The 25,031-nt window shown below is 33.7% G+C and overlaps 1 protein-coding gene across 7 annotated transcripts in view; it reads right to left on the bottom strand.

Annotated features, from left to right (window-relative positions):
* Window positions 1-25,031, bottom strand: part of MNAT1 (MNAT1 component of CDK activating kinase) — a 188,449-nt gene that overhangs the window by 100,518 nt on the left and 62,900 nt on the right. For all 7 annotated transcript variants that reach the window (XM_049113231.1, XM_025444292.3, XM_025444298.3 and 4 more), the window contains 3 exons: window positions 22,146-22,249; window positions 15,468-15,608; window positions 10,514-10,639 (listed from right to left, as the gene is read on the bottom strand). In XM_049113231.1, the coding sequence (XP_048969188.1) occupies window positions 10,514-10,639; window positions 15,468-15,608; window positions 22,146-22,249 (371 nt within the window). The remainder of the gene's footprint in view (window positions 1-10,513; window positions 10,640-15,467; window positions 15,609-22,145; window positions 22,250-25,031) is intronic.

The raw sequence follows: 25,031 nt of genomic DNA, 5'->3' as shown, positions 1-25,031 counted from the left end.
CCTTTGGCCCAGGGTGCGATCCTGGAGACCCGGGATCAAATCCCACGTCGGGCTCCCAGTGCATGGAGCCTGCTTCTTCCTCTGCCTGTGTCTCTGCCTCTCTCTCTCTCTCTCTCTCTCTCTCTGTGTGACTATCATAAAAAAAAAAAAAAAAAAAAATATATGGTATAAATCAAACAAGTCACAAACCCTACTTACACTCAAAATTCACTGGTCTACCATAGTTTTTATTTATATCCGTACCCAGTTACACTTACAATGAGCCAGGCACTTTAAGAGTTTTATGTAATTATTCAAAAAAAAAAACACTCAACAATCCTATACTAATTCAAAGGGATAGCTGCACCCTAATGTTTATAGCAGCACTATTTGTAACAGTCAAATTATGGAAACAGCCCAAGTGTCCATCAACCAATAAATGGATAAAGAAGATGTGTATATACACACACGCACATATATAATGGAATTACTCCTCAGCCATACAAAAGATGAAATCTTGCCATTTGCCATGATATGGATGGAACTAGAAAGTATTATGCTAAGCAAAATAAACCAATCAGGAAAAGGCAAATACCATATGATTTTACTCATATGTGGAATTTAAGAAATAAAACAAAAGAACAAAGGGGGAGAAAGTGAGAGGGAGGCAAACCAAGAAACAGACTCTATGGAAAACAAACTGATAGTTACCAGAGGAGAGGTGGATGGGGGTGGAGGGTATGTAAAATAGGCAATAGGGATTAAGGAATGCCCTTGCTGAAATGAGCCCTGGGTGTTGTATGACTATATTGCATAACTGAAATTAATATTCTACTGTATGTTAACTAGAATTTGAATAAAAACTTTAAAAAATATATTTTAATTATAAAAGAAAAGAACTAAGTACCCTAAGTGGTAAGTGATTTGCCCAAAATCATACAGCTACTATGTATGTACTAGAGGAGCCACAATTTGAACCCCTTATAATAATATTCAACTTTACAATTTTAATCATGAGCAACTATTCATTTTATAAAAGGTTTATTTATTAAAGTACTCACTATAGGATTATTCTAATTTATAAGAACATCCATTTCCTTTAAAATATGACAGAACTAACAAAACTTCTGTATATTTACATATAAACTCTTCAAAGTTATCTATGGTGGCAATTAAAACAAACAATTTAATCAAAATAATAAAATAGCTAGAGATATTTATTTATTCAGCTAGAGATATTCATTAAAAGAAAGGAATAAGTGGCTCAATTATATATATATATATGCATAGATGGATTTCATAATGCATAACAACTGATAAGGCTATTTTTAATACTAATTTTCCTAATATTTTTTTCAATATTTCAAAACACATTTAAAGATAAAAACACATAAACAGAATTCAAATGCTACTTGCATTTTCCTAAGACTTGATAAAGGACACATGACTTCTTTGTTTGCTACATTTTTATTTGGTACCTCAGTGCAAATTGTATATTAAAAACAGAATTAATGGAGCACAGGGGGGCTCAATCAGTTGGGCATCTGACTCTTAATCTCGGCTTAAGTCATGATATCAAGATCCTGGGATAGAGCACTGGGGTCCTGCACTGGGGTCCACACTTAGCAGGGAATCTGCTGGAGGATTTTTATCCCTCTCCCTTTATCCCTCCCCCCACTAGTGCTCTCTGTCTCTGTCTCTAAAATAAATGAAAATAAAATAAAATTAAATAAATGAACCTTTTTCAAAAAGCAAAATTAGTAATATTAGGTCATGTTTTATTTTCATTTTTCAGACAAAATGGTCTTAAAGCAATTAAACTGTCACGAACTTATGGCTTATAGGAGAAAACTGACTACTCAATACAATTTTTATTTTATTTCAGAAACAATTGGGTATTAATTTCCTGTAACATTTTTAACAAAGTTTAATCTTCAAATGAGATCAGAAGAATAAACAATGCTTGATATAAATAGCTAAGTACTATTTGTTGCAGTCAGAAAAGCCAATATATATCACAAATGAATATATATGGCTCACCCACTGATACTATAAAACTTTTTAAACATTAGGTTAAAGTACTCAAACAGCTTTCCCCTTTGGCAATGAATGGCACATTCCTCTAAACTACTCCCCAGTAATCCCCCACAAAGAACCAAAAGCTATACTTAAAAATAATTCTTAGGTTACCATTGTGACTCAGTCTGCTTCTGGTTTGCATACAAAAGCACAATGAAGTTAGAACACCATCTTGTCTGAAAAAGCACCAGATTCTCAGCCTTGGATTCTGGCTCCTTAATTTTATGCCCTGACCAATGTGTCTTTCCTCCCTCCCAAAAGACTAAGACCTATGGGGTCCTTGGGTGGCTCAGCCAGTTAAGCATACAACTCTTGATTTCAGTTCAAGTCATGATCTCAGGGTTTGAAACAGTCCTGTAAGTGGCTCCATGCTAGATGTGGAGTCTGCCCCTCCCCTCCCCCCAAAAAGACAACACTAAGATTTAGTTACTTACATCTGTAGATTTTCTGTATGGATATCTAACAGTTTAATGACACAAATTATCAACAAATGGAACGCAAAATCCTGTTTTTTTCAAGTCTTTTCATAGGTTCACATAAGAATGGTATATTCAGGAATAGTATTCTTTTGGGAAAAAAATTATAATAACTTGTGATATGAAGAAGAAACAGAAGACCCTAAAATTATATTGCTGGGATTTGAAACAATGAAATTAAAATAACTAATGCCTGATGGAGAAACAACATTGGAACTCTTATTTTAAGAGTTCAGGATCACCTAGCTTGCTCAGTTGGTAAAGCATGTGACTCAATCTCAGAGTTGTAAATTTGAGCCCCACATCACATGTAGAGATTAGTTAAAAAAAATAAAATCTTTTTTTTAAAAAAAGAGTTCAAAACTATCAGCACAGAAAAGCCAAAATAGATATATAATGAAGTTTTTCGGGGCACCTGGGTAGTTCAGTGGTTGAACATCTGCCTTTGGCTCAGGTTGTGGCCCCAGGGTCCTGGGATGGAGTCCATCAGGCTCCTTGTGGGGAACCTGCTTCTCCCTTTGCCTATGTCTCTACCTAACCACCCCCCCCCCCGTCTCTCTGTCTCTCTCTCTGTGTCTCTCATGAATAAATAAAATCTTTAAAAAAATGAAGTTTCTCCTATTCATGCATAAGATAGTGATTACATGGAAATCTCTAAAAAAAGTCAAGTCACAAATTATACAAATACTTCTCTAAAATCCTACCCTTAACATGTCTCCATCTACCGAGAGTTTAATTCCTAGGAAATATAATTCAAAGAATTCATCAGGTACAATATATGTGAACATCCCTGACCAAAATCTGTTCATTGACTGTCTCAACTCTACGTATCTCAAAACATAATAATTAAATCTTCATTTCTTACTCATTTTAACCCTTAATCTTTATCTGGGTTTATTAAATAAATTTTATCTCCTCAGTCACATCTTAAGGATCTATTTCTAAAACCCTGTATCACATTTGCATGTCTTCCTTAGATCGTCTCCAAGTTCAGTATAACTGACTTCATTTGCTGTGCTGGACTTTCTTTAAGTAGAGCAGATCAGGAAAGGAAAAGGCCATTGTTCTGGCTCCTGTCCCTTACATTACTCTGTCCATACAATCAGCCTGCTATAAGAAGCAAGAACTCAAATCCCAGCTTCCTTCAAATCAGAAGGACACTTCAAGTAGAATTTATAAACTCTGTTATTTAATATTCTCCTTAATTAAATAATGAGGTATAACAGAATGAGTCTTGGTGTCATCTTTTATATGTGGTCTAATTTCTCTGAGACTCAGTTTTCACATTGCAAAAATAAGATTATCATCTATTTCATGGAGATATAAAAACAAAAGATGACAACTTTTATTAAAAAGAGCCATCAGGACAGACCCGATGGCGCAGCAGTTTAGCACCCCTTCAGCCTGTGTGCGGTGTGATCCTGGGGATCCGGGATAGAGTCCCGTGTCGGGTTCCCTGCATGAAGCCTGCTTCTCCCTCTGTCTATGTCTCTGCCTCTCTCTCTCTCTCTGTCTCAATAAATAAATAAAATCTTAAAAAAAAAAAAAAAGCCATCAAAGGTCACAAAGTCTTAAGCAATGTTGGAATCCTGATCAACTCTGATCAATGAAATCAACCCCTGGGATATAGGTGCTCAATAAATGTTATTTTTCATTCCATATTTTAGGATTGATTTTTCTAAAGAATATAAGAACATTCAACTACATAAACATTGGATTTTCATCTACATTATGTTCAGTCTCTCCATTCAGTGATATTAATAAATTCACGTAAAAACTGTGTCATTTAAAAATTTCACCTTGCAGGCAGCCCGGGTGGCTTGGCGGTTTAGCGCCGCCTTCAGCCCAGGGCGTGATTCTGGAGACCCGGGATCGAGTCCAACGTCGGGCTCCTTGCATGGCGCCTGCTTCTCCCTCTGCCTGTGTCTCTGCCTCTCTCTCTCTCTCTGTGCCTCTCATGAATAAATAAATAAAATAAAATAAAAAAATTTCACCTTGCCCTTAAACCAAAACCTGAATTGTTATATAATAATAATTGGTATTCTATCATACACTTAAGTTACATGAATATCAACAAGCATTAAATTAACTGGATCACATACCTTACATGATAGCCAAAAAAATCAATTTCACGTGGATAGTATAAAAGTAAAACAATAAAGGCATCAAAAGACACTCTCAAGACAGTGAAAAGAAAGAAGCCACGGAGTGAAAAAAATTCCTGTTTTTTCTAAAATTGCTTGTGGGGCTTTTTTGGGGGAGGGAAGTAAAAGAAAACACTTATTTCTCAGAGCAAATTGGAATAGGAGTATGAAAGTGTGCAACAGATCACAAATGCCACTACTGATATCACACAACCAAGAATCCCTATCCCTCAAGAGATAGTAAATAATTTTTTTAAGATTTTATTTTGAGGTAATCTCTACACCAAACATGGGGCTTGAACTCACAACCCCAATATCAAGAGTCACATGTTCCAGCCAACCAGGTGATCCAGCAAATAATTTAAATTCCTATAACACATATGATTAATAAAAGGCTTAGATCCAGAACATATTTTTAAAAAACTCCCTACACATTAGTAAGTCTTGAGCAGGCATTTCAGAGAATAATATAGCCAATGCTCAATGTCATTAGTGATCAGCAAAATAAAATGCAGATCAGAATCACAAAACACTATAAAATACCCACCAGAATGGTAAAACCGGAAAAGGCAGAAAATCACAAGTGCTGACAAAAATACAGAATAACAAAAATACTCCTGGTAGAAGGACAATTGGTAAAAACCACTTTGGAAAATGATTTGACAGTATCTCCTAAAGTGAACACACATATTCACTATGACCTAATAACTCTATTAGGTAAAATAGACACCAAAACAATGTGCGTACATGTGCACCAAGAAACATATATTAACACATTAGCATAACTCAAAATACCAAAAACTCAAAAGGATCCAAACATCCAGCAATAGCAGAATGAATAAATAGTAGTATATTCCTCCAATGGAACATTATCTAGCAATGAAAATGAAAAAAAAAGAGCTATATACAAAACCATGGATGAATCTCACAAATATAACATGAATGGGCCCAACATTAATCAGGTTAAAGCATACATGCTTAAATGTTAAAGTTATATACAAGAGCAAGAAAGGGACTGCCATAAAAGAAGACTGACTACTTTGAGGGAAAAAATGGGGTACTGACCAGATCTAAGGGGTTATGAGGCAGATTTTCTAGAGCATCGACAATACTTTTTTTTCTTTTACCTCTGTGATAGTTACACAGATGTTCACTTTGTAATAATTCACTAAGCTATGTAGTTTGGTTCTGTGTCCTTTTGTATATACATGACATTTCACAAAACAAAAAATTGTAAGAGAAGGAAGAAGAAAAAAAATAACAAGGTCACAATCTTATCTAAAAAGAAACCTGAGGTATTAAAGTAAATGCTAAGGGCAAATGAAAAACTGATACCAAATAAGCACATGAAAAGATACTCAATATCACTAGTCATCAGGGACATGCAAATTAAAACTATAATGAAATAATATTACACACTTGTTTAGAATGCCTTTTTTTTTCCTAAAATATTTTTAAAACTCAAAATACTGAGCACTGGCAAGGATACAGAGCAATTGAAACACTCCTACAAGGCTGGTGAGAATGCAAACTGGTACAGCCACTTTAAAAAACAATTTAGCAGTTTATTACAAAACTAAATATACCCTTACCATATAATTCACCAATTTCATTCTTAATATTTAGCCAGTAGAAATGAAAACTTACGTACACACACAACTGTATGCAAATGTTTATAGCAGCTTCACTCATAATCATTAAAAAACAAACAAAAAATCCAAATGTCCTTCAACTGATGAAGGATAAAGAAACTTGTATATCCGTAAAATGGTATATTACTCAAAAAGGAACAACAATAACATCTGAAATACATGTTGCTAAGTAAAAAGCCTTGATCTAAAAGACCTGTATGTATGATTCCATTTATATGACTTTCTGGAAAACCCAAAACAACAAAAATATAGAACAAACCACTAGTTGATAGGGAGTTTGGAGGCTGACTATGAAATGGTAGAACATTGAGGAGTAATGGAACTGCTCTATATTATTACTATGCTGGTACATATACAACTCTGCATTTGTCAAGACCCTGCGTATCACAAAGAATGACCTTTGCTATATATGAATTAAAAAATGAATTTTAAAAATATTTAAAACACTATGGTCACAGCACTACCACAAGTATCAAAATAACAAATACTTCAAATATAAAATTCCTTCAAATTCAAGAATCTTAAAAATGTTATTACCTAATCACACAATGTAAAGAAATCATTATGTAATTCACTTAAATATTTAACTATAATAATAACAATAAACATTACTGATGGGGCACCCAGGTGGTACAGTTAGTGACGCAGCTTACTCTTGGTTTTGGCTCAGGTCATGATCTTATGGTCATCAGATCAAGCCCCATATCGGGCTCTGCACTAGGCATGGAGCCTGCTTAAGATTCTATCTCTCCTTCTGCCCCTCCCCTTCCTCTCTTTTTCTCCCTCCCTTAAAAATTTCTGATTAACATTAAAGTTGCACTTGGTTAACATTTTATATATATATTTTAATCCTCCAAACAATCACGAAAAGCAAAAAGTATCTCAACTTTACCAATGAGAAAACAAACACAAAGAATAAAAAAATACCTGGGCAGCCCGGGTGGCTCAGCGGTTTAACGCTGCCTTCAACCCAGGGCCTGATCCTGGAGACCCAGGATCAAGTCCCACATCAGGCTCCCTGCATGGAGCCTGCCTCTCTCTGTCTCTCTCTGTCTCTCTCTCTCTCATTAATAAATAAATAAATAAAATCTAAAAAAAAAAAAAAAGAAATATCTTACTCATGCATACATATCTACTAAGTGGTGAAGCTGAATTTAATCCCCTTGTACTAGAGTCTTTCCATGCCTATTTTCTTTTCTCTATATTGTCCCTTAATTCAAAAGTTTTAGTAATTTCTTAATGAGAAATTTTTTCTTTACAGTATCTGATAATGTGTTAATACTATATATAAATTTATAAATTTATATAAATTAAAATTGATCATGGACATTTTATATTATTCAGGGACCCACATATTCCTAAACATATTTAGGAAGTTAAAATATGCAACCCTGCCCTCAGATGTTTAGACTCTAACAGCCGGTGCACATATGACAAACAAGGTAGGCAATTTTAAAAATCAAAAAACAGTAATCTGAATGGACAGTTGGGGAGAAAAATATGGGTAGTGTTAGTACCTCATAATAATAACATAGTTCTAACTGCTTCTTCATATCCTTTGCATCATCACTGTCATTCATTTCGTTTATATATAAGCATGTGTGCGTATACCCATACACATAAGCAAACACACTCAAATATAGTATTGTTATTAAACAAACTGTTACCTGTTAGATTAAGAACAAAAAGTAAGTTTTTATTTTACCATCACTCTTTTCTTTTCTGATGCTCTTCCTTTATTTAGATCTGAGTTTCTCACCTGTATCATTTTCCTTGGCTCTAAAAGAACTTCTTTCAACGTTTCTTGCAAGGAAGGTCTACTGGCAGAAAACCCCTTATTTGTCTGATAATCTTTATTTCTCCTTCACTTTTTTTTTTTAATTTATAAAGAGAGAGAGTACACAGAGGGAGAGACAGAATCCTTGAGCAGGGCAGACTCCCCGATGAGCACAGAGCCCAATGCGGGGCTCAATCCCAGGACCTGAGATCACGACCCAAGCCAAAATCAACATTCAGTCACTTTACCATTGAGCCACCTAGGCAGTCCAATTTCTCCTTCACTTTTAAAAGACAGTTTTTCAGGGTACATTATTCTAGGTTGATGATTTTTTTTTTCTCTCTCATCATCTTAAATATTTCATTCCACTCTCTTGTTTGTGTGGTTTCTGAGGAGAAGCCAGATATAATTCCTATTTTTGCTCTTTTATAGGTAAAGGTATTTTTTCCTCTCTGGCTGCTTCAGGATTTTTTCTTTATCTTCAATTTTCTGATATACATATAGTTTTGTATCTGATATACATATACATATAGTTTTTTTAGAATTTATCCTACTTGGTGTTCTCTGAGCTTTCTGGATCTTTGGTTTGGTGTCTGATATTAATTTGGGGGAAATTCTCAGTTGTTACTGTTTCAAATATTCTGTGCCTCTCATTCTTCTCCTTCCATTATGCATGTGTTATACCTTTTATAGTCATCCTACAGTCCTTGGATATTCTGTCCTGGTTTCCTTTTTGGGTTGGTTTTTATTTTTCAGTCTTTTTTCTCTTTAGTTTTCAGTTTTCAAGGAGTGTATTGATGTATCTTCTTACTTAAAGATTCTTTTGTCAGGACTATCTAGTCTACTAACGAGCTCATCAAAGCTATTTCTCATTTCTGTTAGAGTTCTTTTCTCTAGTATTTCTTTTTGATTCTTTCTCAGAATTTCCAACCTTCTCCTTACCATTGCCCACCTGTGCTTGTATGTTGTCGTCTACTTTATTCATTAACACCCTTAGCATATTAATCATGACTGTTTTATATTCCCACTCTTATCATTCCAATATCCCTGCTATATCTAAGCCTGGTTCTGATGCTTGCTGTCTCTTCTGTGTTTTCTGCCTTTTAGTATTTATTTATTTATTTATTTATTGATAACCGAGGCATAATGGACTGGGGAAAAGACACTGCTATAATATAAATAGGCCTTTAGCAATGTGGTGGTGAGGTATGGGGAGTGGCAGAGCATTTTATAGTTCACTGATCAGGTCTCAATCTTTTAAAGAGCCTATGCTTCTAGATGGCCAACTTCACATGTGCTTCTCAGTCCATCCCACTTCCCCTTAGGTAGGGCAGGGTAGTTTGAGTGAGCTAAAGTTATGTTGTTTCCCTTCTCCCACAAAGAAGGCTTGAGCAGAATTAGTTATTTCCCTTCCACTACATCAGATAGGTTCTCATAAATTCCAGCAGGTTAGGCTCTGACTAAATGGCTTCTCCTAGAGGTAGGCCTTATTAAGAACAGAATGCTCTGAATATTGCAAAATTGTTCCTTTTCCTTTTCCTCTGCCAGAAGCAAGACGAGATTTTTCTCTATATTCACTGAGAGAAGCTGGTAGAGATGTAAAAGAGAAAAATCACAAAAGTGCAGGGGCTCTCAATAACTGGCTGCCCCACAAACTTTTGAACTCTCAGAGTTGTCCACACCCAAACTCCAGGAACTTGTCAATTACAATCAGATTTCCCTACACCAGCACTAGTTCCTGGCGAGGTTGCTGCTCTGGCTGAGTTGTGATTCTCAGCCAATCTCTCCAATTTTGAGGGCACTGATTTGTCTTGTGACCTCTCTTCATTGATGGAACTAAGAAAAGTTGTTGGATTATTCAATATGCTCAGCTTTTTACTTGTTTTAAAATGTAAGAAGCTGGGATGCCTGGGTGCTCAGTGGTTGAGCATCTGCCTTAAGCTCAGGGCGTGACCCTGGGTCCGAGGATCGAGTCCCGCATCAGGCTCTCTCTCTCTAATGAATAAATAAATAAATCTTTAAAAAATAAATAAAAATAAATAAAATGTAAGAAGCTTGGCAATATCCAAGCTTCTTACATGCCATACCAGAAACCAGAAGTCTGTATGTTCTTTTAAGAATGTTTTCCTACACTAGATGCTTAAAATATACAGAATAAGAAAAAAAAAAAATACAAATCCAATATCGTGCACAACAAAATTGTGTTGTGTACTTTGAAAATTATTTATTACTTTTCACTTTCCCCTTACACCACACGTATTCTTCTTGTTTCTACATGTTTAGCCTAGATCAGATACTGTTCTTAAACATCTGAACCTTCGAATTTTTCTGTAGAAATCAATATAAAGTTATAAAGTACAATCCTTAAAATATATTCTTCAAACAAGCAATTAAAATACAGCATACCATTTTGATGCCTGTGGAAAATGTCACTGGTTTTATAGGTTTAGGTTTCTCAAGTTGCATTTCCAACTGAGTAGATCTATCTTTATGCTGAGCCAAAAGCAGAGCAACAGGGAGATCAGAACTCTCCTGTAAGAAAAGTAAAAGTGTAATATCAAAGTTAAAAAGGAAAAACTAATGGGCAACAAGTCTTTTATTTTAAATTATGCCTTTTCATAAGCATTTGATGTCAACCTAAATATTCACTTTATGGAGAACACTTCACAAAAATTTTAACATTCCATAATAAGAAAAGGCTGTTTGAGATTCATAAATCAAAATAACCTGCAAAAAAGTATTCTTATAAAATGCACATTAGAGACAACATAATAGGGTCTTATTTCATCTAGGAAAGCCAACCATATTTATTAAACTAAAAAAATTAAAAGCTAATCACACAAAGAATAATACAAAGTACTATAACTTAGATCAGATGTTTATCTAAGACACATTCTTCGACCAGTGAATTCAGACCAGTCTGCAATTGTTTCCCATTAGATTTCACCTGAGGCCGTTTGGAAATGATCCTTGTTCTGTTTTGCACAATGGAACAATTGTTAAGTACAACCAAAAATATGTTTATTTTCTCCTTTATGGACTTAGTTTTAGAAATTAAGTCTAGCTTTTCTTAACAAAATGATAGTAAATATTTCTGTATCTTATATTGGTACTAAATCAGGGCCCCTATTTACACAAATCTGCACACATACATATTAATAACAAGTAAATTACTAATTCTTATATGTAGGCTTATTTTATCCTGTTTAACATGAAGTTCTCTTACATGTTTAAAGTGCTATGGAACTAAGGTCCAGACCTCTTCCTAAGTTTTCAGTTAAATAAGAACACAGAAATACATGCAGAAAGAAGCCAAGAAGGAAGGGATTATATACACACACACACACACACACACACATACACACACACACACACACACACACACACACAGAATACTTTGTATCTGTAAACAAAGTCGAAGGTTACAAACACATTTCTGTCTCCTACACCAAGGCTACCTACATATATACACATATTCTTCAAATGGCCTACAGATTTTTAAAATAGTAACTACCCAGAATTTAATCCTGAAAAAACTATATTGTTAAACATTTCATAGTATGAAAGTAAAAACACAGCAGAATCTAATTTTCTTTCCAAATCTCACGACTTAAGAATATTTTTTAGGCACAAATGTAGTCAATTAACATATTTAAAGGAATTATTTTAAGGCTACAGCACAGAAGTAATTCAAATAACAAGCAATTTATTTCAAAAGAGTTATCCTAGAATAAATTTGTACCCAAAAACTTGGTAACAGAAGTACTTTGAAAGAGCAATGTTACAAGGAATAAAAATTTTTAAATGAAAGAACACAAATTTTATTTATAAAATAGAGCCTTGGGACCTTTAGTAATAATAAAGGAGAATAAATGAAACGTATTATGAAAATATACTTGACTACCTTTCATATTCTACAATAAAGCATTAGTTCTGCATTAGTAACAGTATTACTGCGAATTCCTGCAGCTATTCTAGACTTTCATTAAGAATTTTATAATAATAGGGCACCTGGGTGGCTCAGCTGGTTGGGTGTTGAACTACTGATTTCAGCCCAGGTCATGATCTCAGGGTTGTGAGATGGAGCTCCACATCAGGCTCCGCACTTAGCAGGGAGTCTGCTTGTTCCTTTCTCTCTGTTCCTCCCCTACCATCTTCAACTTGCTTACTTTCTAAAATAAATAAATAAAACATTTTTTTTCTTCTAAAAAGGGAACTTTATAATAAACGTCAAAAAAACCCCACAATTTTATAATAAAAATGCAAAATTAAGAGATTTTAAATGGGCTGTGACCCAAAACATCTTTTAAAACCCATTACTAAAAAAAAAAAAAAAAAAAAAAAAAAAAAACCCATTACTATATTTTCATATGTAAAAGTTAACAGAAGAAAAATAAATTTCTTTGGCATTCCTTCTCAACTTATACTCTAAATGAATTAAAATGCTCTTCCAAACTGGTATTTACTCAATAAGCCGAAGTCCTAGGGTAAAGACAAGACACTTCGAAAAGGTTGTCAGTGAATACTTGGGCCTGTTTTAATCCTGGTTTTGTTGTCACATAAAAGGTACTGAATATTAAAATGTCTTGGTAATACAGCTGAAATTTAATAAAAAATAAACATTCTAGGAATCTAAAACTAATTTTGACATTAACAATTTACTTCAATCTGCTTTATTCCATTTTAGCACTCAAAACTCTGAAGCCTAAAAATCTTCATAAATGTTAAATTAGAATTAAGCAGGAGCTCTAACAACATCAAAAATCTACAGAGTAAAATAAACTATGGGAACATACATGCTCTCAGGAATACATACAATGCAGATTCAGCCATGCAAGTTATTTAATTTTTCTGTTTCCAGTCTATCTTGAAAAGTTCTCTAAACTACATTAATTGCCTGAAGGTATACTGTTTAATATTTAAAGAAATTTTAATAAGACTGCCTGTAATACTCATTAAAAGCTTTATAATGGCCATTTTTTAAGGATTATTTTAATTGACTTTAAGCAAGCCATCTGGCAAACAATATTTCTAATAAAAATCAGCTACTACATTTGACAACAATATTAGCCCTTAACAAAATTTAAGACATAACTGAAGAGAATTTTCAAATAGGAATATAAAAAGATTTAATAAGTCAGGACCTGTTTAAAAAATCTTTTTCCAAACTGTTAAAAAAAATTTAATTTACAGTTAGGATTAAATAAATGGACTTTTTAGGCAACATTATGGTGAATGCTAAATCATAAACATTAAGACCATAACATTAAAATCCTGTCACATACAGTATAATGTAATGCTTTTTAAAGGTTAAAAAGTGACCATTAGCACAAAAACCAAACCCCAAAAACAAGAGAAAAAAATTCTATTTAGTACTTGTTGTCTAAATTAGATCCAGAGAGTAATTCTAAGATTTAAACTTCTATACATATTTATAAATGCCAATATTATCTTTTTTATAGAATCTAACACAAGAACATAGAAATACAAAGTGTTTTTTTACTTATTAAAGATTCAGAAAGATAAAAAGAAATTTAATAAATTCTTTCAATTAGTCAATAAGGATTAAACATACGGTCACATTTTAACAAAAAAATTAATGATTATTTAAAAATTAAAGTAACAGAATTTTTAAAAATAAAATGAGGAAACCAGAAATTCAAAATGTACTGGTATTCTAAGACAATATGTCGTAATTAATTCTTCTAATGAATACAGTAAATTGCTAAGGATTATTTAACCATAATGTTACATGATCTAAGCCGTGAAGAAAGTATGTGCAGTAATGACTTGCAGGTGAAGAAAACAGGAAGTTGCAGGGGGTGGGGGAGGAGGTCTCACAAAAACTAATATTAACTCCAGATTATACACAATGTACAACATTGGCAGTTTCACATCTTGCTTCATGCCCCACTGAATTAAAGGGGAGCTTCATGCCAATAGCAGCTCAATGAAGCAGCAAAACTTATTACTTTAAGGACTAAAAAAACATGCAAGAGTAATTGCTACGCAAAGCAACCTAACCTCAAAATTAAATCTAAAAACTCCGTACTAGATGCAATATTTTTTAAATGTTAAAGTGTATTTTCATTTCATATCTAAGTTCTATATTTGGAATTAATTCAATTAATTGAAAAAAGGAGAAGGGTTACCAAGGAAAAGTGTATTCTTCTTTGTACAAAATGATAGGGGATAGAACCTCTCAATAAAGTAATTTTAAATCAATATTTACTAATATGTTCTTTAAAGTTTTTAATTACTCACAAAATATACATCAACAAAAAAGGTAAAATGCACGTGTCATTTCAATTGTTAAAAACCACAACTGAAAAAAAAAACCCACAACTGACACTTAATAGTTTCAAGAAAAATTAATAGAAATCGCTAAGGAAAATACCATATTCTATTTTATATGTTGCTGTCTTCATTTTCAGAACCCAATTTATACTCCACTTACACAAAGTAGATCGGGTTTATGATAGGCATTTTCTATCTAAGTCTCATTAACGTCCTTTCTTTCACTTTTCTTTTGCTTTCTTCACCTACTTCTAATTTAATTATCTTGCTTTCTCTTTTTATTCCTGGCTAGCTGACTTTTGGCCAAAAGAACAGTGGAAAAATATATACATAAACATTTACCCAATCACAAATAGAGTAAAAAACACCTTATCAAGTAGATCAAAGAATTAAAGTATGTTAACACCAAACAGAATTTAATTATATGGACAGAAAAGGAAAGGGAAGAATGCAAAAAGACTCCTGGAGAGGACCATTTCTACTGTGACTTTATCAGTATAACCCCAGCTTATAAGTATCAAATAATATAGTATCAAATTTATGAAATACTTCATAAACCTTAGTTATTAATACTGCTATTATCTAACAATGGTGAATACTTAGGGTAGTAATTATTGGAAAACAAAAACACTTGCAAAACACTGCCATTTCTTTCAAATATGTTCTTTCTCATGGAAAAATATGAAACACAGTTCTAACAGAGTAACCAGAATCATCATAAATTTCACCATGAAGCCAAAATACTTGCAAATGAGCAGTTACAAGAAAGCCAGTATTAATCAGGAGAAAACTGCTCTGAATACAATGAGTTTTAGTAAGTTTAAAAACACATAAATAACCTATTAATAGTACACTGTCTTATATCAGTTATATTGCTCTTTCATCTGAAAATAAAATGGATATTGAAAAAATTGTTTTTTTTAATGAAGGAACAGAAGTTGAATACAGTAGCACTGAATATACCAGTAGAAATGCCACTTAAATGCCATTATCCAGCATAATAAATAGGAAAGATAAGCTCTGAAAACTAATGATTTTTACTGCACTTAGCATTAGTACGTACCAGTTCATCTAAAAACGCCTGCTTATTCTTCCTTTTTAGAATCTGCTGCAGTTGTTCTTCTTTTTGTATAAATAGTCTTCTTTGTTCATTTTCCTGTCTTTCTACCTCTAAAGCTTCTTCCAATTCCTCCTGTTCCCGAGTCTAAAACAGAAATATTTATATACAGCATGGAATAAATTTAGTAACTAAAATCAATCCTATACTACACTCTGACACTTTCTTTTTTGGAAGCATAAAACACACTAGTCATTTACAGTTTAACACAGCAGCAATTCTACTCTGAAGGAACTAGAGTCATTTTATTTCATGTGGACATGTTACTATTAAAGAGAATGACACCTACCACTAAACAAACACCCAAATAAGTACACTGTGCCCAGCTGTAGGAAATGTGCTTAATAATGTATTTGTAATTATTACAGATAGTTTCAAGTCATTCATTTTAGAAGATTTAACAAGAAAAACAAAACCAAAAACCCAACAAAAACAACAAAGAGACAATCTATATACAGAACTACTTATTGAAACACTCCATTGAAAAGGTTGGCTTATTTAAAAAAAAAAAAAAAAACAATTTCCAGATCATTCCAGATAATGAAAAGTTATCACTGTACTAAGCTTCTTTTTCCCAAACTGAAATAACTCTTTATGATGCTAGAGTTCCAAGTAGTGTTCGTTTAAGGGAAGTTCTAAAAACCTGAAGTTCTTTTCTAATATAAGCATATAAATTTCCAGAGTCTTCTTTGTGTACTGAAAAATTCAAAATTTAAAGCTAATATGTAAACAGAATGAACCATAGTTCTACTCATTCTTCTTTTATGGAGTTCCTCAGAAATATTAAAGAATTCCAAGCTCTGAAATTCATTCCAACTCTAAGTCATACTTAAAAAGCAATAGTATACCTAGTCTTTGCTCTTTAATTCTTATGAATGAAAAATACAGTAAAATCTAAATGGCTTTAAGGCTCTTTTTTCTTTTTTAATCTGACAGAACATTGAGAAATTACAGCACCTCAAGGTAAATACAGAATGAAGGAAGACAGCATAATAGCTTTGAGCATCATGGATCTATGAATAACAGATACCTCAGAAAAATATATGCTTTATATAAATAATATTTAAAACCTTTTATTAGCTTTTTTTTCAATTCACATATTACATAAGATTTTCAAACAAAAAGATGTTTCACTTACAATTCAAATTCAGTACGAGATCCAAAAGTTTAGCATCTGGTCTCCCAAAGCTGATCATACTCCTATATTCCTTATGTCCACTCAGTGTACACCTACATCTCAGCCAATTCCATTTGAAAACATAAATTCATTTCTGTTTCCTTGTTTCCCCCTCCCATTCCCCTTAAATTAAATGAGTAGCTACATTCTATTAGTATCTCTCCCTATAATTTTACAAAATTTTCCTTCTCTATTGGCAAGGTTGCTACTCTAACTCAGGCCCCCAGCGGAGAAAAAAATTCAAAATTGCTATAGAAGTATTAGTAGGAATAAATGTAAAAAGTTAAGGGTTGAGATATGAAAGCTAGAAAACTGAACCGTTTGACTGGAAGCATATAAGCAGAAAAAGATGAGCCTACAGTAAAATAGTAACATATCAATTAAGTGTAACAAGTGTTAAAGAAGGTACAGTGAAAACAGAATTGATAGAATGGTAAACTCTCTTTGCAATGATAAAGGACACACAGAGAAAGAAAAGATTTCATACAGAGTGTTATGGGTTAAATGTAACCCCAAAAATATATGTTGAATCTTAAATCTTGGTACCTGTAAATGTAACCTTATTTGAAAATAGGGTCTTTGCAGATGTAATCAAGTTAAGATGGGGTCATAATGGAAATACAGACAAACAGAGGAGAAGGCCATGTGAAGACAAAGGTAGAGCTCAGAGTGGTACTGAAGGTTGCTGACAACCACCATGTGCTAGAAGAGGCAAGGAAGATTCTTCCCTAGAGCATTTAGAGAAAGCATGATGACCCTGATGGCACCTTAATTTTAGACTTCTAGACTCCAGAACTGTGATAAATTCCTGTTGTTGTAAGTTTTTAATAATTTGTTACAGCAGCCCTAGGAAACCTAGGAAGTTGAGCTAAGACTTCAAACAGTAGCTATTTGGCCCACTGGAGAGTGGAACAGCTATTCAGGCAGAGAAAACAAAGGTACAAAGACCTGAATGAAGCTGGAATGCTTGGTATGGCCAAGTCATGAAGTATGGGGGTAGTGAAAAGTTCTAGATAAAAGTGGAAAGGCAAGTAGAGGGCAGATCATGGAGGGTCCATCAACCATACTAAGGAAATTTGTGCCATACTAAGACAATCAGAAAGAAATTAAGGAAATTTGAGGGATAACTTTAGAAAGACAACTTCAAGCAGTGAAGTATACAGATCAATCTGGCCACAACTGTAGACAGGAAAACCAGTTAAAAGAACATTTCAATAACCCAGATAAGAAATGATAAGAGCTAATCATAGAATTAGAGGGGGATCCAGATTTGAAAAATGATGAGGAGAGGCTATCAACAGGAAGACAGACCAGATAAGGCTTGAACACTTGGATAAAGAACATAATAGTAGAGACCAGCGGTAAAGATTTAAAAATTCAGCTCTGGAATGCTGAATTAAAAGTGTCTATAATATATCAAGATGTAAATGTCTATTAACTATTTATAGAATATGTATATATTACATAGTATAAATCTAGGAGCTGAGGAGAAAAACAATGTGCTGCAGAAACATTTGAGAGTAATTAGTATAAAAAGGTAAGTCATAAAAAGAAGCACTGAAAGGAACCATGTTTCAGAGTCAGGAAGGAAAGCTAAGCCTCTTAAGATGATGAAAGGGGAAGGTGAGAGCAGCAGGATAAGGAGGAGAATAGAGTAGCCCCACAGAAGTTAAGGAAGAGGGATTCAGTATCAAGGGAGAAGCCTACACCAAACACTGCCACCAGGCTGAATGAGATTCAGACCAACAGTCTACCATCTTTAGCAATGAGAAACTGGTAGCCTCCATTTTCTCACTGAAATAGAATATATGAGTATCCTAGACCTAGTAGGCCTCAATAAATATTGACTGACTAGCTAGTTGACTGACTAGCTTCAACTAGCTAGTTGAAGAACTGGGAAAATAGCCATCATTAAAAATCAAACATCGTGGGGACAATGAAGTAGGTAATGAACTGAGAGAAGGGAAGCAAGTTGAAAACTAAGTCTCTGTATTCTTCCTAATAACACTATCTTACCCAATCTACCCCTTGCCTTCACCTCCCACTCCTAATCCATCAGTGAGACTTGCTACCTTTTTTTAAGACTTGCTATTTTAAAATCAAATAGTTTCTCCAATTGATCCTCACCTTTCCGTTTCTTGTTTAAGTCACCTCTGAATTCACCAACATGATTGCAATAACTTCCCTTTGGTTTCTCGAACTCCAAGCTCAATTCTTTCAAATTCAACCTCCACAAAACCACTCCATGTATTCTAACACAGACAATACCTTATCATCACATGTTTTAAAACCCTTTAATGACAATCATCCACAGCCACGTTCTTACAACATTACTCCAAGGAATCTTGGAGCTCCCTAATAAGATGCCTAAGGTACACTACATAAAAGACTGAGCAGATGGGAATTCTGCCTGTCCTCTTCCCAGGATCCCTTTAACCAAAGTATTCCAAGCAAGCTTTAATTTGAAGAAAAAGCTCACCAATTTAAATATAAAAACAACTGGGACACCTCAATGACTCAGTCAGTTAAGCGTCAGACTCTTGATTTCAGTCATGATCTCAGGGTTGTGACATCAAGCCCTGGGGTCAAGCTATGCATTGGGCATGGAACCTGCTTAAGATTCTCTCTCTCTCTCTCTCTCTAAAAAAAATAAAAAATAAATTAAAAAAATTCACACATAAAAACTGGTCTCTGTAAGCCCAAATTATTTTTCATAATAAATTTCCTTATGTGACCTACGTCCTTTCTACTTCTCCAACTTCAACTCTCTCTATTGAACTTTGGCAGTATAAAACTACTAAAATCTCTCAGAACTGATTATCCATGCCTTCCTGCCTTTGCTGATGATTTCTTTCTGCCTGAATGTTTTTATGTAGCCTCCCTATTCCCACCCTTGTCCCATCTTCTTCACCTTGGCAAGTTTCCACTTGTCCTTTAAGACTCCATTGCAGGCAAGATCTCACCTAGAATGTCTTTCCCGATATTCCCAGAATAGATTAGATATCCCTCCTCTATACTCCTATAGTAACAAGCACACACTTTCCACATGCTTATGACACTGTATCGAAATTACTTAGCTTCTTACTCATCTTTCTGTATAATATGCTTAGCAGATGATGAACAAATGTTACTGAATTGACTTTTTTAGTCTGCTAAACTGATAGACATTTACACAGCAATCTCTGCTGTGAGAATCTAGAAAACTGAAAATAAAAATTAAACTAATTTTAAATAACAGGTGTTGGCCAGGATGTGTAGAAAAAGGAACCCTCATGCACTACTGGTAGAAATGTAAATTGGTATAGCCACTGTGGAAAATAATATGGAAGTTCCTCAAAAAATTAAAAATAGAAATAGCATATGATCCAGTAATTCCACTACTGGGTATTTACTCAAAAGGAAACAGTAATTTAAAAAGATATGTACACCCCTATATTTACCGCAGCATTATTTAAAATAGCCAAGTATGTATGCAACCCAAGTGCACATTGACAGATGAGTGGATAAAAAAGATGTAGAGTGTACATACATACACACACAGGAATATTACTCAGCCAGCCATAAAGAAAGGATGAGATCTTTTCATTTGCAACAACACAGATGGACCTAGAAGGTATTATGCTAAATGCAGCAAGTCAGAAGTCAGAGAAAGATAGATATCATATGATTTCACTTATATGTGAGATCTAAAAAACAAAACAAATGAACAAACAAAAAGCAAAAACAGACCCATAAATACAAAGAACAAATTGGTGGCTGCCAATGAGGTGGGGGGGAGAGGGAGATATGAAGTTATGGAATGAATAAACTCACAGAGATAAAAGGTACAGTATAGAGAATATAGTCAATGGTATTATAATAGTATTATATGGTGACAGAAGGTAGTTACACTTGGAATGAGCATATGTGTTATGTATGCTTGCTGAATCACTATATTGTACATCTGAAACTAACGTAACAATCTGTATCAACTGTAGTTCAATTAAATAATAAATAGAATAGAATAAATACTAAGCTAATCTTCACTAAGTCTCTATTTTAAGATTAGATCACATTCCGTTTCTCTGTGCTCATACTGATAGGTACCAGTTTCATGAAACAAGTAAGATCCCCTTAGCAGACAACTCATGTCAGAAATGGGTCTATGTCAGAAATGGGTCACTTTATATAACTAATCATGGAGAAGACTTTTTCTTTTCTTCTTTGATAGAACTTTGATGTTTTTGAACAGTTAGACTTCAACATTCAGAGACATTAAAAGCAAGCTGCTACCTCAGATTAGTAAAAAGACATCAGCCATGTAAGTTAGTCCATATTCCATGCGCCACAAGAGAGTTGGGCTCTACCCAATGATACCACAGTTACTAATACATGTCAACTAGCACCATCTTTAAAAATGTGGTCCCCATGTCTGTATGTTTAAACCAATACCAAATACCCAGGTCAGTATCACTAATAGGTATAATATTCTACACAGAGTGATAGTTAATGTCAATGAATTACTGACCAAATCACTTAGTTAAAATATATCTAGGTATTCAACAATAGAACAAAAGGAATAAAAGCAATACAAATATTCCCACTGAAATAAAGTATTTGTTTTATTCAATAACCTATCATTATAAAGTTTTCAGATAATTAGAAATTTCTGTCTTAAAATAAATAACCAGCCTGAAATTCTATTCTTTCACAGCAACTCTCAGTATTTCCTAGCTTAAAATGCTGAATGGAAAAAGTACTCACTTAAAAGGAACATCCTAAAAAAAAAAAAAAAAAAAAAAAAAAAAAAAGGAACATCCTTCCATTAGTGAGTTAAATGAGGCTAATGCAACAAGTTACCTAGGCATACCTATTTTGCATGTATCTTCTAATGTACCGAGAGAAGGCTACTGGGCAAAGAGAGTCTTTTTTATGGCACATTGATCCTCTAATGAGACACCTTTCTATTCTAAGGAAGCCAGGCTGGGTATGAATGAAATGAAAATGCAGTGTCAATTCCTTGAGAGCTTTATGGCAGGAAAGAAGTACATAAATGAAACACTCCTAAAACTATAAGGAGAAGTCCTAAAACTTCTAAACATAAGATGAAAACACAAGCTATGTGATCCAGATATGACTAGTATCACTTTGACCAACAATCACAAATTCCTGATAAAGCACCTCAAAAATAAGTACCTCTGCTTTTCTCCAAAACTAGAAAGGCAATATTAAATAATTGACAGTGTGTGTGTATATATATATTATATAGAATATACTTTAATAATGCCATCAAAGTTGTTTTAGCTACACTGTGCCTCCTACCTACATGCCTACATACTTGTATTTCTGGCCTGGATTTCAGCTAAACTCTTTGTAAATTTAACATGTTTTAAAAGAAGATAGCTTTTCAAGGATCATATGGAAACACTCATTTCTAACGAAAAAGAAGAAAATACTTAGCAACCAACCAGCTTTAACTTATTTTTCTGAATGACATCTTTGTTTTCTTTTTGGTACATCTCCATTTTCTTTTTGGTGTTGTCCAAATCCACATTGTTGGTCAAGTTGAAAACTGCATCAAATAGGAAACAATGACAGGAAATATAGTTTTAATATAAACCTTGAGTAGCAAATAAAAAAGAATTCATCACAGTGAATTAATTAATTAAAAAAACACATTTAATTAAGTAATTAAATAAATTAAGTAATTCATCAGATTATCATTATTTACAGCTCTATTTATGTCCTTTTACCCACTACTCATTTTAGAGGCTAATTCTAGTTCAGCAACTATGTTTTCAAAAGCAAGTGAACCTTAAGACTGTCAGACTACCACACATAATATCTAAATCTCTGAATCACCATAGAAAACCTAAGATATGTGCTTGCCATAATATTAGATTTGATTTTTATAGTCCCCAGTGTAACTTTAAAATATAAAAAAGATTTAAATTTTTTAAGTAAAAAGAGTACGTCTGGGATCCACTATACTGGTCAGAATCAACACTGAAAAGAATCTGTGCTCCATAAACAGAAAAAGTATCCAAAAGAATAAAAAATATTCTATATTTGTGTAATTTACAGCAAACAAAAACAAGGTTTTTTTAAAGATTTTATTTATTTGAGAGAGAGAGCATGAGTAAGGGGAGAGGGGGAAAGGGAGAGAGAGAGAGAGAGGGAGAAAGAGAGAGAGAGAGAGAGAGAGAGAGAAGAGAAGCAGACTCCCCACTGAGCAGGGAGCCCAACACAGGGCTGGATCCGAGAATCCTGGGATCACAACCTGAGCTGAAGGCAAATGCTTAACTGAGTCACTGACGTATGTTCAAAAAAGTGACAAATTTCAATGAGTTAGAATTTTTTATAATTTTTTAATTAATTTTTAAATAATTTTACAATTTTATAGAAGTCCAACTCAAAATAATGCCTTATTCCCTTTTAAGTTTACATATAGAGATCAGTCACTATGATACTTTGAATAACAACCAAAAATACCTCTTTTGGTATATACAAATTCATATTATAAAGTACCAATCCACAACCCCACCCCTTACAGTGTTTGCACCAGCCTGCAAAAGAAAAATCTGTATCATTAAGACTCTCCTATTCCATAACTCAATTCAGACCTCCTTTGGGTTCCTTTGTAATCTTTCTCCATCCATTATTAGCCATTCTATCCCTTCTCCAATTACTTATCTTTACTTCCTGCTTGTTCTATAAACAGGTTTGAGCTACCCTAAATAATTATGCTAAAAGCCATGTTTTAACAGATTCCTTCCTCATCTCACTCCTTCCTTTAACCAACTCCAATAGGTCCTAGCCTTTCTTCTTTACTTGTTCTCTGTTCTTTTTCTTCTTATTTGAATATATAGTTGACACACAATGTTATATCAGCTTCAGGTTTACAACATAGTGATTCAACAACTATAGGTTATGTTATGCTCACCACAACTGAAGTTACCATGGGTCACAATACAACCTGATTACACACCACTGACTATATTCCCTATGCTGTACTTATTTCCCTACGGCTTATTCATTCCATAACTCAAAGCCTGTTATCTCCTACTCCCTTTCACCCACGTTGCACAGCCCCTCACCATCTCCCCCACTGACAATGATCAGTTTGTTCTCCATATTTATAGGTCTGTTTGACTTTGTGTTTGTCTATTCATTTGTTTGTTTTTTTACATTTCACATATAAGTGAAAGCATATGGTATTCTCCTAAGGCAAGGGAAACAAAAGCCAAAATATACTATTAGTATTCCATCATAAAACAAAAAGCCTTTTGCACAGTAAAGAAAACCAACAACAAAACAAAAAGGAAACCTGTTGAACAGAAAAGATATCTGCAATGATACACCTGATAAGGGGTTAATATATAAAATATATAAAGAACTGATACAACAATGCCAAAAAAAATATAAATAATCCAATTAAAAAGTAGAGGACCTGAATAAACAGGGTTTCCAAGGAAGACATACAAATGGCCAACATATGCGAAATAATGCTCAACATCATTCATCTCAGGAAAATGCAAATCAAAACCACATTTTGTGAGATATCACTTATACCTGTCACAATGGCTAAACTCAAAAAAGAAATAACAAGTGTTGGCAAAGATGCAGAGAAAAAGGAACCCTAGTATACTGTTGGTGGGAATGTAAATTAATGTAGTAACTGTGGAAGACAATATGAAGGTTCTTCAAAAGAGTAAAGGTATAAATACCATATGATCCAGTTAATTCCATTACTAGGTATTTGTCCAAAGAAAAACACTAATTCAAAAAGATACATGCACCCCTATGTTTACTGCAGCATCATTTACAATAGTTAAAATGTGGAAGCAATTCACATGTCCATTAATAAAGGAATGGATAGGGAAGATGTGGTATGTACATACAATGGAATATTAGCCATAAAAAAAAGATGAGACCTTGACATTTGCAACAACATGGATGGACCTGGAAGGTGTTGCACTAAGTGAAATAAGTCAGAGAGAGAAAGTCAAACAGTTCCTAGACATTTGGATTATAGAGGCTTATAAAAATTGAAAAGTGATATTGGGAGCCCAACATAGGGTTACCTATTTTGTTGAGTAAGGCATCAAACATACTCTAAAGACCAATCTGATCCATTATTTCATTTTTATCTCCTCAAAAGGCCAATAGATTTTAGAACATCAACTTATCATAACCACTGTTAAAAACCCAAGCTCATATATAGGTATGTAGAAAACACAAAAGCAATCATCAATTCTGTTACATGCAATATTAAAGCTCTGGGAGAAATGAGAGAAACTGAGAAACAACAGGCCTCTAGCTATTTCTCTAACTTTTTTACCACAAAGTAGAAA

Source organism: Canis lupus, chromosome 8, assembly GCF_003254725.2.
Source record: "Canis lupus dingo isolate Sandy chromosome 8, ASM325472v2, whole genome shotgun sequence".
NCBI classification, from domain to species: Eukaryota; Metazoa; Chordata; class Mammalia; order Carnivora; family Canidae; genus Canis; species Canis lupus.
Note: the sequence above shows the minus strand (reverse complement) of the source record. Positions and strands in the feature narration are given on the sequence as shown.